The sequence below is a fragment of the Pogoniulus pusillus genome, chromosome 2 (genome assembly GCF_015220805.1).
Source record: "Pogoniulus pusillus isolate bPogPus1 chromosome 2, bPogPus1.pri, whole genome shotgun sequence".
NCBI classification, from domain to species: Eukaryota; Metazoa; Chordata; class Aves; order Piciformes; family Lybiidae; genus Pogoniulus; species Pogoniulus pusillus.
Genome location: NC_087265.1, coordinates 47,026,727 through 47,039,871, shown reverse-complemented (window position 1 = coordinate 47,039,871; position 13,145 = coordinate 47,026,727). Strand labels below are relative to the sequence as shown.

Sequence of the window (13,145 nt, the reverse complement as noted above, 5' to 3'; positions counted from 1 at the left end):
GGAGCTGTTCAAGGCAGGACTGGACGTGGCACTTGGTGCCATGGTCTGGCCTTGAGCTCTGTGCTAAAGGGTTGGACTTGATGATCTGTGAGGTCTTTTCCAACCCTGATGATACTGTGATACTACAGAAGAGTAAACCTTCAAATTAAACTGAGCAAACAAGAAAAGCTTTACTGGCTGAATCCAAGCTGCTGCTTTGCCTGGACAATAAAAGCAATATGCTTTTGAAAAGTGTCAGCTGCCAAGGAGGGAAGCAGACTGGGCTTTGTTTTATTGCTTCTTCTAGTAAGAAACTTTATTTTGACTTCAAGCAGCACACCAGAAACCCAAACCAAATTCTTTCTTCTTTTTTGTGATGGTAAATCTAGTCATCTGACTTTCACAGTGATGCTTTTTAACCATTTCTGTTCCATCTACCCATCCTTTATTTGGTTACAGGCTGAAATGAACAAAAAGCCTTCATTTGGGAAAAAATATCTGCATTTGGGAAGCAATTAGTGGTGTCAGTGTCTCATCAGTGTTATCTACTGTCTAAACTGTGTTTGGGTTTGCAGCAAAGTAAGGAAAACTGTAATGACAACTTTTTACTTTGAAATATTCTGAAGCCTCCCAGTTTTTTCACTCTCTTGAACAGTGGTTAGAGATCAGAGAGTCACAGAATCAAGCAGGTTGGAAGAGACCTCCAAGCTCATCCAGCCCAACCTAGCACCTAGCCCTGGCCAAGCAACCAGACCATGGCACTAAGTGCCTCAGCCAGGCTTTGCTTCAACACCTCCACGGATGGTGACTCCACCACCTCCCTGGGCAGCCCATTCCAATGCCAATCACTCTCTCTGCCAACAACTTCCTCCTAACATCCAGCCCAGACCTGCCCTGGCACAACTTGAGACTGTGTCCCCTTGTTCTGTTGCTGCTTGCCTGGCAGCAGAGCCCAACCCCACCTGGCTACAGCCTCCCTTCAGGTAGTTGTAGACAGCAATGAGGTCTGCCCTGAGCCTCCTCTTCTGCAGGCTGCACAACCCCAGCTCCCTCAGCCTCTCCTCACAGGGCTGTGCTCCAGGCCCCTCACCAGCTTTATTGCCCTTCTCTGGACACCTTCCAGCACCTCAACATCTGTTTTGAGTTCAGGAGCCCAGAACTGGACACAGCACTCAAGCTGTGGCCTGACCAGTGCTGAGTACAGGAGCAGAATAACCTCCCTTGTCCTGCTGGCCACACTGCTCCTGATCCAGGCCAGGATGCCATTGGCTCTGCTGCCCACCTTTGCACACTGCTGGCTCACGTTCAGCTACTCTCTACCAGCACCCCCAGATCCCTTTCCTCCTGGCTGCTCTCAGCCACTCTGCCCCCAGCCTGTAGCACTGCTTGCATTAACAATGCATCAACAGTGAGTGTCTGTATGGAGTCAGCTTTTCATCTAATCAGGAAAAGGTTAATGTTTACAACATTATGGTAGAAATGCTGTGTCTGGCAGGGAAAGGGATGTGATGGCTCCTTGTACTCAGCTCTGCTGAGGCCACACCTGCAGTACTGTGTTCAGTTTTGGGCAGTGCAAGACAAGAAGGATGTGAAGTGCTGGAGTGAGTGCAGAGGAAGGCAACGAAGCTGCTGAAGCGCCTGGAGAATAAATATTATGAGGAGTGCCTAAGTTTGAAGAGGAAGAGGCTGAGGGGAGACCTTATTGCTGTCTACAGCTACCTGAAAGGACATTGTGGAGAGGTCTTTTCTCACTGGTACATAGCCACAGAACAAGAGGGAACGGTCTCAAGCTGACTGGGTGAGTTTAAACTGGACATCAGGAAACACTTTCTCACAAGAGAGATGATCCTGAGGGTCTTTTCCAACTGGAGTGTTTCAGTGATTTCTATTTTAATGAATAGCTACATTTCAGTCAATTTGCAGTTAGAAGAAAACAGCTCAACACAAACAGAAGTGCCTGAGGAACAGGCACAGGACTGAGCAGCACAAGCTTGTGCTGAATCAATGGAAAAACAGCAAATGCAATCCTGGCCACAGACTGTAGTTTGCCAACACTAGCTGAGAGTCAAACATCAGAGCAAACGCAGCTCACACTCACCACTTCAGCTTTAGGAAAGGTGGTTTAGTCAATGGAATGCAACCTCATTGAACATCACTCAAAATGAGATTTGAAAGAGCAGAGAAAGAGGTAAGCTAATGCTACTAACCAATCCCAGCTTGCAAGTCAGACAGAGAATGTCCTGAAAGCACATTGTAGCCAGGTGGGGGTTGGGCTCTTCTGCCAGGCAACCAGCAACAGAACAAGGGGACACAGTCTCAAGTTGTGCCAGGGGAGGTCTAGGCTGGATGTTAGGAGGAAGTTCTTCACAGAGAGAGTGATTGGCATTGGAATGGGCTGCCCAGGGAGGTGGTGGAGTCTCCATCTCTGGAGGTCTTCAAGAAAAGACTGGATGGGGCACTCGGTGCCATGGTCTGGTTGACTGGATAGGGCTGGGTGCTAGGTTGGACTGGATGATCTTGGAGGTCTCTTCCAACCTGGTTGATTCTATGATTCTAATGTACCTGGCTCACTGCCACTAACACAATAGATGCCTGTAAACATTCCATCACCTTATGGTACAGGAATCTACCAGGAACTGGGATATGCCTCATCCTTTTTCATTCTCTCTAAAAACTACTTCAAGGAGAGCAGCCCTGTGGAGAGGGACCTGGGGGTCCTGGTGGCTAACAAGTTAGCCATGGCACAGGAATGTGCCCTTGTGGCCAAGAAGGCCAATGGGATCCTGGGGTGTATTAGCAAGAGTGTGTCCAGCAGATCAAGGTGGGTTCTCCTCCCCCTCTACTCTGCCCTGCTGAGACCTCATCTTGAATACTGCCTTTGGTTTTGGGCTCCCCAGTTGAAGAGGGACAGGAATCTGCTGGAGAGTGTCCAGCAGAGAGCTACAAGAATGATGAGGGGACTGGAGGGCATGGCTGATGAGGAGAGGCTGAGGGACCTGGGGCTGTTTGGCCTGGAGAAGAGAAGACTGAGAGGGGATTTGATAAATGTTTATAAACATCTGAGTGCTGACCAGGAGTGGGGGACAGGCTCTGCTCACTGCTCCCTGGGACAGGACAAGGAGCAATGGGTGTAAGTTGCAGCACAGGAGGTTCTGCCTCAACACAAGGGGGAACTTCTTTACTGTAAGGGTCACAGAGCACTGGAACAGGCTGCCCAGAGAGGTTGTGGAGTCTCCTTCTCTGGAGCCTTTCAAGGCCTGTCTGGATGTGTTCCTCTGTGATCTGTGTTAGATAGGATTGTCCTGCTCTGGCAGGGGGGCTGGAGTGGATGATCTCCTTGGGTCCCTTCCAACCCCTAACATCCTGTGAGCCTGTGAGTAATCAGAAAGCACAGCAGGTTTGTGTTTCCTATCCTCCTAGAAGCATTTGAAGTAGATGACAGTGATTATTTACACGACATTGACAACCAACTTGAAGACTTACACATCAAGGAGCAGAGGGTACTTCTTTGATGGATCAAAATGGGGAGGCAGTATCATTTGATACCACAGGTCTAAAAGTGAAAGGAATGGAACTTGGGTTAGTTCTCTAGTGACAACATTTGCCATGCATTACAATTCACACAAGAGCACAGTTGCATCAGCCCCTAAAAACTAAGAAGTAGTTGCACGTGCACTGCTCTAATACACACAGCTAATTAGCAGAAAGTCTGAACTGGAATGCCAGTTCAATAATAAGAAAACCTGGGGCCTCCACATGCTGTCTTGTAACATTATTCTCTAGCACAAGCTTAGATGTATAACTTGATAAATCTCTATGCTGGTAAATCCGATGAAGTCTCTGCAAAGTTTCTCCTCTTTGTCTCTCTGCACTGAAAACACATTTTAAGTATCTTGAACCTGCCAGCTAAGCTCTGCATGAGCATTTAGAAAAGCACCCCAGGAACATACTCAGCTATCCATGATTCCATGTTATTCTTTCCACCTAAGTTAGGTGAACATTTTAATGGCACACCATCTAAGTTCTGCACACTGACTGGCTCCTGAATTGTAGAAGGAAGGATGCTGGAAAGGACACATAGAATCATAGAATCAACCAGGTTGGAAGAGACCTCCAAGCTCATCCAGTCCAACCTAGCACCCAGCCCTAACCAATCAACTAGACCATGGCACTAAGTGAAGCAATGCTGACAAGACTGAACTGCAGGAATACTCTGGAGTGCAAGTCTTACAGAAATGTGTCCAGCTATGAATATGCAAGATGCAAATGAGTGATCTGAATTTAACATATGAAAATAGTAATCTTGTTTTGTCTACTCCATAGTCATGGGAGCAGATTTCTTCTTTGGTAACACAGCAGGATTTGTGTGAAGACTTGGAACTTGAAGTCAGACCACAGGAATGCAATTACTTCTCTTATTTGTGGCATTAAAAATAGATTCCCCTTACCCAAAAGCTTTTACCCTGAAGAGATGGAATAGGAGTAGCAAGAACAAGAGAGGAATAAAAAAGGTGAAGATCACAGTATCACAGTATCACCAAGGTTGGAAGAGACCTCACAGATCATCAAGTCCAACCCTTTACCACAGAGCTCAAGGCTAGACCATGGCACTGATAGCATGAAGAACATCTTTAAACCTCCATCTTGCCTGGAAGATTTCATCTTTAACCCTAGTAGAATTGTGACAGAAACAAAAGACAGAAAACACAAGGATAATGAGAGTTATTATATAAATAAGGTAACAGTAGAAGGAGGAAGGCATCAGAAAGCACAGTGTCTGAGAGAACACAATACAGCTTGTAAAATCTAATTCCATTAAGAATATTCTTGATACTTCATTTTATCAAGAGGAAGTCTGTTATGAAAAGAAAAGGTAGTGTCAAAGGCTGGAGCAACAACAGACAGACAGGTACCAGCCCTCCCAGTGGCAGTTCTTCTGGTGTTTCTCAGCCTAGGAGCACATCAAGCAAGCTTCTGTACCCAGGTGTGCAAATTCAGAGCTGCACCACTAGGCAAGGCATTAGTCATTCATTTTCTAGCCTTTCATTCCAGTCAGCATTCAGAGGTGTGAGTAGTCCTAGAGGGTGAACATGCTTTTAAGACTGTGATTGTTCTGCCTAAATATTCCCCTGCTCTGACAAATATTCCCCTGTTCTGTCCAAATATTCCCCTCTTCTGTCCAAATATTCCCCTGTTCTGTCCAAATATTCCCCTCTTCTGTCCAAATATTCCCCTCTTCTGTCCAAATATTCCCCTCTTCTGTCCAAATATTCCCCTCTTCTGTCCAAATATTCCCCTCTTCTGTCCAAATATTCCCCTCTTCTGTCCAAATATTCCCCTCTTCTGTCCAAATATTCCCCTCTTCTGTCCAAATAGTCCCCCCCCTGCAAAGACAAAGGTGAGCATCTTGAAAAGTAGCCTAAGTGATTTTGCAAGTTCTTCTACTTAGATTCTGGGGTTTTCTTTGTAATGACCTTCACCACCATCCCAGCCTCCCAGCACAACCCAAAGGGACTTGCATCTGGAAATGAAGATCTAATTGAATTCACAATTTAATTGGAACTCAACGATGCCTACAAGCTTTGGGCCCTACCCCTGTTGCTCTTATTGATTTAAACATAGTGTTAGGGGCTTCTGCTTTTCAGGTAATTATCAAGGGGGAAAAAATGGAGTTAAACCACTTCATGAGGAAAATACTAAGAAAAAATATTTTTTAGATGAGAGTATTTTAGGGTTTCAGGTAAAAAAAAATCCACCTCAGATTATGTTTGAATATCCAAATAAATGTATATTGTCTTAAGTGCAGAATAATTTCACTAACCCTACTATACTTTTCAGAAGACGACCTTGCAGCACTGGGTGAAAGAGGGAGAGAAAGGAAAAATGTGGCTTTGAACTTACTGTATCCAGCTACACTAAGGATGTCGATTTTTTTGGAAGGCATCTGAATGTCTTGCAATGCATTTTCCAGATCAGTATTATTCTCCAAGTACCTGAGGACTGAGTAACAGAGTTAGCAGAAGCCAAAGATTAAAAACATTGTTTTCAAATCATAGCACCAACATGGTTGGAAGAGACCTCCAAGATCATCCAGCCCAACCTAGCACCCAGCCCTGGCCAATCAACCAGACCATGGCACTAAGTGCCTCAGCCAGGCTTTGCTTCAACACCTCCAGGGATGGTGACTCCACCACCTCCCTGGGCAGCCCATTCCAGTGCCAATCACTCTCTCTGCCAACAACTTCCTCCTAACATCCAGCCTAGACCTCCCCTGGCACAGCTGCAGACTGTATCCCCTTGTTCTCTTGCTGCTTGCCTGGCAGAAGAGACCAACCCCACCTGGCTATAGACTCCCTTCAGGTAGTTGTAGACAGCAATGAGCTCTGCCCTGAGCCTCCTCTTCTCCAGGCTGCACAGCCCCAGCTCCCTCAGCCTCTCCTCACAGGGCTGTGCTCCAGGGCCCTCCCCAGCTTCATCACCCTTCTCTGGACACATTCCAGTATCTCAACATCTCTCTTGAATTGAGGAGCCCAGAACTGGACACAGCACTCAAGGTGTGTCCTGAGCAGTGCTGAGTACAGGGGCAGAATAACTTCCCTTGTCCTGCTGCCCACACTGCTCCTGAGCCAGGCCAGGATGCCATTGGCTTTCCTGCCCACCTGGGCACACTGCTGCCTCATCTTCAGCTCCTATCTACCAGTACTCCCAGGTGCCTTTCTTCCTGGCTGCTCTCAGCCACTCTGTCCCCAGCCTGCTCTTAACTACTTTAACAACTGAGTCTGATGCCATCTTCCATTGCTTACTGCAATCTGATGGCAACTTCTTAGCTTACTGCAGTTTCTGTTTTCCCTCTCAGATTCAATGTTTACAATACAGTTTTCCTTCAAGCAATTTCATAACCAGCAAGCTGGTTTTACCCTGGTTTCCATCTAAATGCAACTGCAGAAAAGCTGAACAATTAAATAAGTCAGACATTACTCACTGTTTTCTAGCACAATGTAAAATATTAAACAAACTATGAATAAATGTATGCCACACTATGTAATTTACTCTTCTTGTTAACTATACTAAATTATCTGAAATTAAATCTACCCTTTGTAATTGACATTTTAATTACTGTTTTAAGCCACGAGAATAAAGACAAAATAAGTTTATAGTGTAATGTCCTATAGAATCATTGAATCAAGCAGGTTGGAAGAGACCTCCAAGATCATCCAGTCCAACCTATCAACCTGCCCTATCCAATCAACCAGACCACGGCACTAAGTGCCTCATCCAGGCTTTGCTTCAACACCTCCAGGGATGGTGACTCCACCACCTCCCTGGGCAGCCTATCTCAACACAAATTACGTTTTAAGGCAATCCTATACCTTGATCATCACTGCTTCTGTGCAGAGTAGACATGGGCAGGCCAGGACCTGTTAAGAGAGCACAAAGCCTTCATGTTTGTATGCTGTCTCAAAACACAGTCTTTGTAAAGTAATTCAAAGTGGGTGAGTCATAGAAGCACAGAACTCATTTCCCCCTCGTCTGCACAAGCTGGAATTGATGTAATAGGGCTCCAAGTCAAGCCACAAGTTCTTATTAAATATTCAGGCTATCTCAAAGGTGAACCATGTGACTATGAGGTAATTAAGCATTAATTAACAAAGCCTTCCCATTGGTTGTGGATCATGGGTTGGAAATCAGTAAGTCTTGTCCTGGCGACCACAGCAGTCCTCTTCGAACAACTCTTTTTACAACCTGACAGAAAAATCCCTCTCTGCTGTCCTTCTAGCTCATAGCTCAAGTAAAATCTTGGCATCTCAAAACACAACATAAATACCAATTAAAGGGAAATTTTATGGCAGGTTTTATTTTTCTCACCCCTTGATTCATTTCTCCCTTGTACTACCTAGCACAAGCACTTACTGATCAGAGACAGACTGCAGTGCCACTGTTTCATAGAATCATAGAATCAGCCAGGCTGGAAGAGACCTCCAAGATCATCCAGGCCAACCTAGCACCCAGCCCTGGCCAAACAACCAGACCATGGCACTAAGTGCCTCAGCCAGGCTTGGCTTCAACACCTCCAGGGATGGTGACTCCACCACCTCCCTGGGCAGCCCATTCCAATGCCAATCACTCTCTCTGACAACAACTTCCTCCTAACATCCAGCCTAGACCTCCCCTGGCACAGCTGCAGACTGTATCCCCTTCTTCTGTTGCTGCTTGCCTGGCAGAAGAGACCAACCTCACCTGGCTACAGCCTCCCTTCAGGTAGTAGTAGACAGCAATGAGCTCTGCCCTGAGCCTCCTCTTCCCCAGGCTGCACACCCCCAGCTCCCTCAGCCTCTCCTCACAGGGCTGTGCTCCAGGCCCCTCACCAGCTTTGTTGCCCTTCTCTGGACACCTTCCAGCACCTCAACATCTCTCTTGAATTGAGGAGCCCAGAACTGGACACAGCACTCAAGGAGTGGCCTGAGCAGTGCTGAGTACAGGGCAAAAATAAACTCCCTTGTCCTGCTGGCCACACTGTTCCTGATCCAGGCCAGGATGCCATTGGCTCTCTTGGCCACCTGGGCACACTGCTGGCTCATCTTCAGCCTACTATCTACCAGCACTCCCAGGTCCCTTTCTTTCTGGCTGCTTTCCAGACACTCTGTCCCCAGCCTGTAGTGCTGCTTGGGGTTGTTGTGGCCAAAGTGTAGAACCCTGCATTTGGCCTTGTTAAATCTCATCCCATTGGCCTCTGCCCACCCATCCAGCCTCTGCAGGGCTCTCCTACCTTCCAACAGATCAACACTGCTCCTAGCTTGGTGTCATCTGCAAATTTACTGATGCTGGACTCAATCCCCTTGTCCAATAAACTGATGATAAATGTTTCAGTGGGCTTTTTGAACAGCACTGATTTCCCCATTCTATCTATATTATCACATACACATCAGCTCTCTGATGTGTATCTGATAATCATATATGTGAGTAGGAAGTTGTTGGCAGAGAGAGTGATTGGTATTGGAATGGGCTGCCCAGGGAGGTGGTGGAGTCGCTGTCACTGGAGGTGTTGATGCAAAGCCTGGATGAGGCACTTAGTGCCATGGTCTAGATGACTGGCTGGGGATGGGTGCTAGGTTGGACTGGATGATCTTGGAGGTCTCTTCCAGCCTGGTTGATTCTATGATCTGAAAATAGATATACTCAGCCCAGGGCTTCCAAGTGATATACTTTGAATATGCATATATTGTATATATGATAAACTCAGCTAAGGGCTTCTACAGACAGAGCTTTCCATGTAGCATGGTGAAGAGGAGCATTTTGCAGCTCTCTTAGGTCCACTGATGACTTCAGCTACCAAATTTTATCCTTTCAATTTTTGTCAAGGTACTTTTGAGCCTAAGAGGGAATATGTTTTTCTGCTGCCAATGCATTTATCCAACACTATCAACACATGGTGCTGTTACCCAGTGCACATCAAGATCTTAACGAAATGAACTTCCCCACCTAATGAATCAGTGAGTCATGTTTATGTCAATTAATTCTGGATATACTCACCACGACAGTTTAGCTGATAATACTGTGCATCTTTGCTGAAGGACACAGAGTAATATTGGCATCTTTCTGGATTCAGATCACAGCTAACACATCTAGTAGAACTTGGACTGCTTTCCAAGAGCACTCTGCAAAATAAACGAGCTTCATCTCAGAGATGAAAGACTTTATTGAAGCTATGCTCAACAAATGTGTGCTTTTAAAATAAGATGACCAAATGAAATATGCTAAAACTCTGGAGCAATGCTTTAAAAATTAAGAGAAAATAGACTTCAGAGTTCAATAAATACTGGAATCACATGTCATAGCTTCAAATATAATCACAGCAGAAAGCCTGAGAGGTTTTCTTTAGGGGTTCACAGGGTATCAGGGATTGGAAGGGACCCAAGGAGATCATCCAGTCCAACCCCCCTGCTAGAGCAGGACAACCCTATCTAACCCAGATCACAGAGGAACACATCCAGACAGGCCTTGAAAGGCTCCAGAAAAGGAGACTCCACAATCTCTTTGGAAAGCCTGTTCCAGTGCTCTGGGACCCTTACAGTAAAGAAGTTTCCCCTTGTGTTGAGGTAGAACTTCTTGTGCTGTAATTTACACCCATTGCTCCTTGTTCTATCCCAGAGAGCAGTGAGCAGAGCCTGTCCCCCCACTCCTGGCAGCCCTCAGATACTTATAAACATTTATCAAATCCCCTCTAAGTCTTCTCTTCTCCAGACTAAGCAGCCCCAGGTCCCTCAGCATCTCCTCATCAGCCATGCCCTCATCATCCTTGTAGCTCTCTGCTGGACCCTCTCCAGCAGATCTCTGTCCCTCTTCAACTGGGGAGCCCAAAACTGAAGGCAGTATTCAAGATGAGGTCTCAGCAGGGCAGAGTAGAGGGGGAGGAGAACCTCCCTGGATCTGCTGCACACACTCCTCCTAATACACCCCAGGATCCCATTGGCCTTCTTGGCCACAAGGGCACATTGCTGTGCCATGGCTAACTTGTTACCCACCAGGTTTGCTCCTTGGGGATTGATTCTTTCCACAATTGCCCTTTATTAATTAAATGTATAGAAAATTTGTAGTTATTTGTAAAGTTTATATTATTACACAAATATATCTTATATAGGGTCCCACATCAGACTGCAACCATGCTAATCTTTTATTCTGTGATGCTTTTTCTTAACAACTATTTTCTTACTTGTAAAGATTTCTTCCTCCTGGCCTTGCATCCTTCTCATTGCTAATGTAGTACCTGCAAAAGCAAAGCATACTGGTTATACTCCAACAGTTAAAGGTCTATCTTAACATGTTTACATCAGATTTTTAAGGAGTTAAGTGACACCTTCTCCCTGTTCTCTTTGCTTGCTTAGATCCTTGTTAGAAATCATCCTGATAGGCATCAGTAGCTTAATTACAACACTTACAAAAAGCTATTGGTTACAGCTTCTATGCTGATTACTTCCCATCTTCCAGTAGTAATAGGGATTGGAACCTGGAGAGGGAGGGTGAAAGGCAAAGTTAAAAGAAGAATGTGAAGCTGAAACAGAAGTCAGCAGCGACTGCCCTCCACCTTACTGCTTACCTGTGAGCCATTTATGTAATGGATGTGTTTGTAACCTTCCCCATTGCTGAATACTTTGTAGTAGGTAGCATCATCAGGTGCAAAGAGAGGGACAGATGGCTGGAACTTGAACACAAGAGATGTTTATTAAACCAAACAACAAAACTCCAAAACCAAAACGATAGATTTAGGTTCTGATATTCCTGAACACACTCCAAAAAGTCTATCTGCTGACTTAATAGGCAGAACCTTTAGCCACGATGCTAAAAGTAAACACACTTCACACTTAAACTGTTTTCTTGCTCCTTAAAGCAGCAGAATTTCACTGCTATTAGCCCTGGCAATGATCAGTGTCCCTTCCTACCTAACTTGATTTTGAAGTCCTATAGATGTTCCTTGTTTCCTACCATTTTAGGAAACAAAATGTGTCTCTCCTTCTAAAAGTCCCTGTTTAATTCTGTCCCGTGCCCACATAGAGCTGTAACCTACAGCAATGCAAACACTGCAAATTTGTGTTCTCCTTGATTTTACCATTTTTAACAGATATAAATGTGAACAAATTCCTGGAACTCTTTTTTTTAGCTTGACACTGAAAAATGTCCTCCTTTGTTCAAAGAAAACAATCTGCTTTCCAAGGGGAAACTTTACAATTAAAACCACCATAGAACTCCAAAGTGGAATTTTACTTTCATGAAGGAACTACCCATTTGTCAACTGGGGGTAACAGAAATGAATGGATTCCTTCTGTTTGCTGTCATTTGGATGTGCTGCACAGGGTAGAGAGAAAAAGAGAGGAATGAAATTGAGCCAAATGGAACAGAAGTTATTTCCATGCTAAATGCCCAAAACATCTAAGCACGAATGGACACAATGCAATTACCTGTGAGATGTTACACCCATTTTTGAAAGGGAGAACAAAGCAGATAAAGTCACTTGCCTCAGGTCACTCAGTAAGCAAGGACACAACTCAATTCTTCCTAGCCCAAGCACTCCAGATAAGCTTTCCTTCTTCCCTAGCAGTACTGTTACAAAAGAATAACCTGACAAATATTTTACTAGCTTCTCCCTCACCACATCTTGCTCTTTCAAAGTGTGACTTGCCTTCAACTCACTGGCAAGCTCTAACTCAGCTCATGACCTGGGAGCCTTATGCAGTAACACAGGCTGTTCCAAGCATTCTTAGGTTAAGCATAATTCCATTTCCACTTTCAACAATCCCCAACCAAACCCAAAAACCAAACCCAAACCCACTACAGATATACTCCTGTGCATCTATTTCATACAACCCACTACAGATATACTCCTTACAGATATACTCCTGTGCATCTATTTCATACAACCCACTACAGATATACTCCTTACAGATATACTCCTGTGCATCTATTTTATACAACCCACTACAGATATACTCCTTACAGATATACTCCTGTGCATCTATTTCATACAACCCACTACAGATATACTCCTTACAGATATACTCCTGTGCATCTATTTCATACAACCCACTACAGATATACTCCTTACAGATATACTCCTGTGCATCTATTTCATACAACCCACTACAGATATACTCCTTACAGATATACTCCTGTGCATCTATTTCATACAACCCACTACAGATATACTCCTTACAGATATACTTCTGTGCATCTATTTTATACAACCCACTACAGATATACTCCTTACAGATATACTCCTGTGCATCTATTTCATACAACCCACTACAGATATACTCCTTACAGATATACTCCTGTGCATCTATTTCATACAACCCACTACAGATATACTCCTTACAGATATACTTCTGTGCATCTATTTTATACAACCCACTACAGATATACTCCTTACAGATATACTCCTGTGCATCTATTTTATACAACCCACTACAGATATACTCCTTACAGATATACTCCTGTGCATCTATTTCATACAACCCACTACAGATATACTCCTTACAGATATACTCCTGTGCATCTATTTTATACACACACCTCATTTACTTGGTTGGTACATACCCTTGTGTGAATTGCAAGTCTCTTTTCTATCCCTTCTTCAACCCTCCCTACTTTCTACTCCCTTCTCAAATCCAAGA

The 13,145-nt window shown here is 44.7% G+C and overlaps 1 protein-coding gene across 5 annotated transcripts in view; it reads right to left on the bottom strand.

Annotated features, from left to right (window-relative positions):
• DPP4 (dipeptidyl peptidase 4) overlaps positions 1 to 13,145 on the bottom strand; it is a 78,787-nt gene that overhangs the window by 19,536 nt on the left and 46,106 nt on the right. For all 5 annotated transcript variants that reach the window (XR_010306977.1, XM_064164177.1, XM_064164168.1 and 2 more), the window contains 7 exons: positions 11,075 to 11,179; positions 10,917 to 10,984; positions 10,691 to 10,744; positions 9,511 to 9,635; positions 7,350 to 7,397; positions 5,881 to 5,979; positions 3,463 to 3,532 (listed from right to left, as the gene is read on the bottom strand). Coding sequence is in view for 4 of the 5 variants with exons in the window: in XM_064164177.1 (XP_064020247.1) it covers positions 3,463 to 3,532; positions 5,881 to 5,979; positions 7,350 to 7,397; positions 9,511 to 9,635; positions 10,691 to 10,744; positions 10,917 to 10,984; positions 11,075 to 11,179 (569 nt within the window). In the remaining variant the exon portion in view is untranslated. The remainder of the gene's footprint in view (positions 1 to 3,462; positions 3,533 to 5,880; positions 5,980 to 7,349; positions 7,398 to 9,510; positions 9,636 to 10,690; positions 10,745 to 10,916; positions 10,985 to 11,074; positions 11,180 to 13,145) is intronic.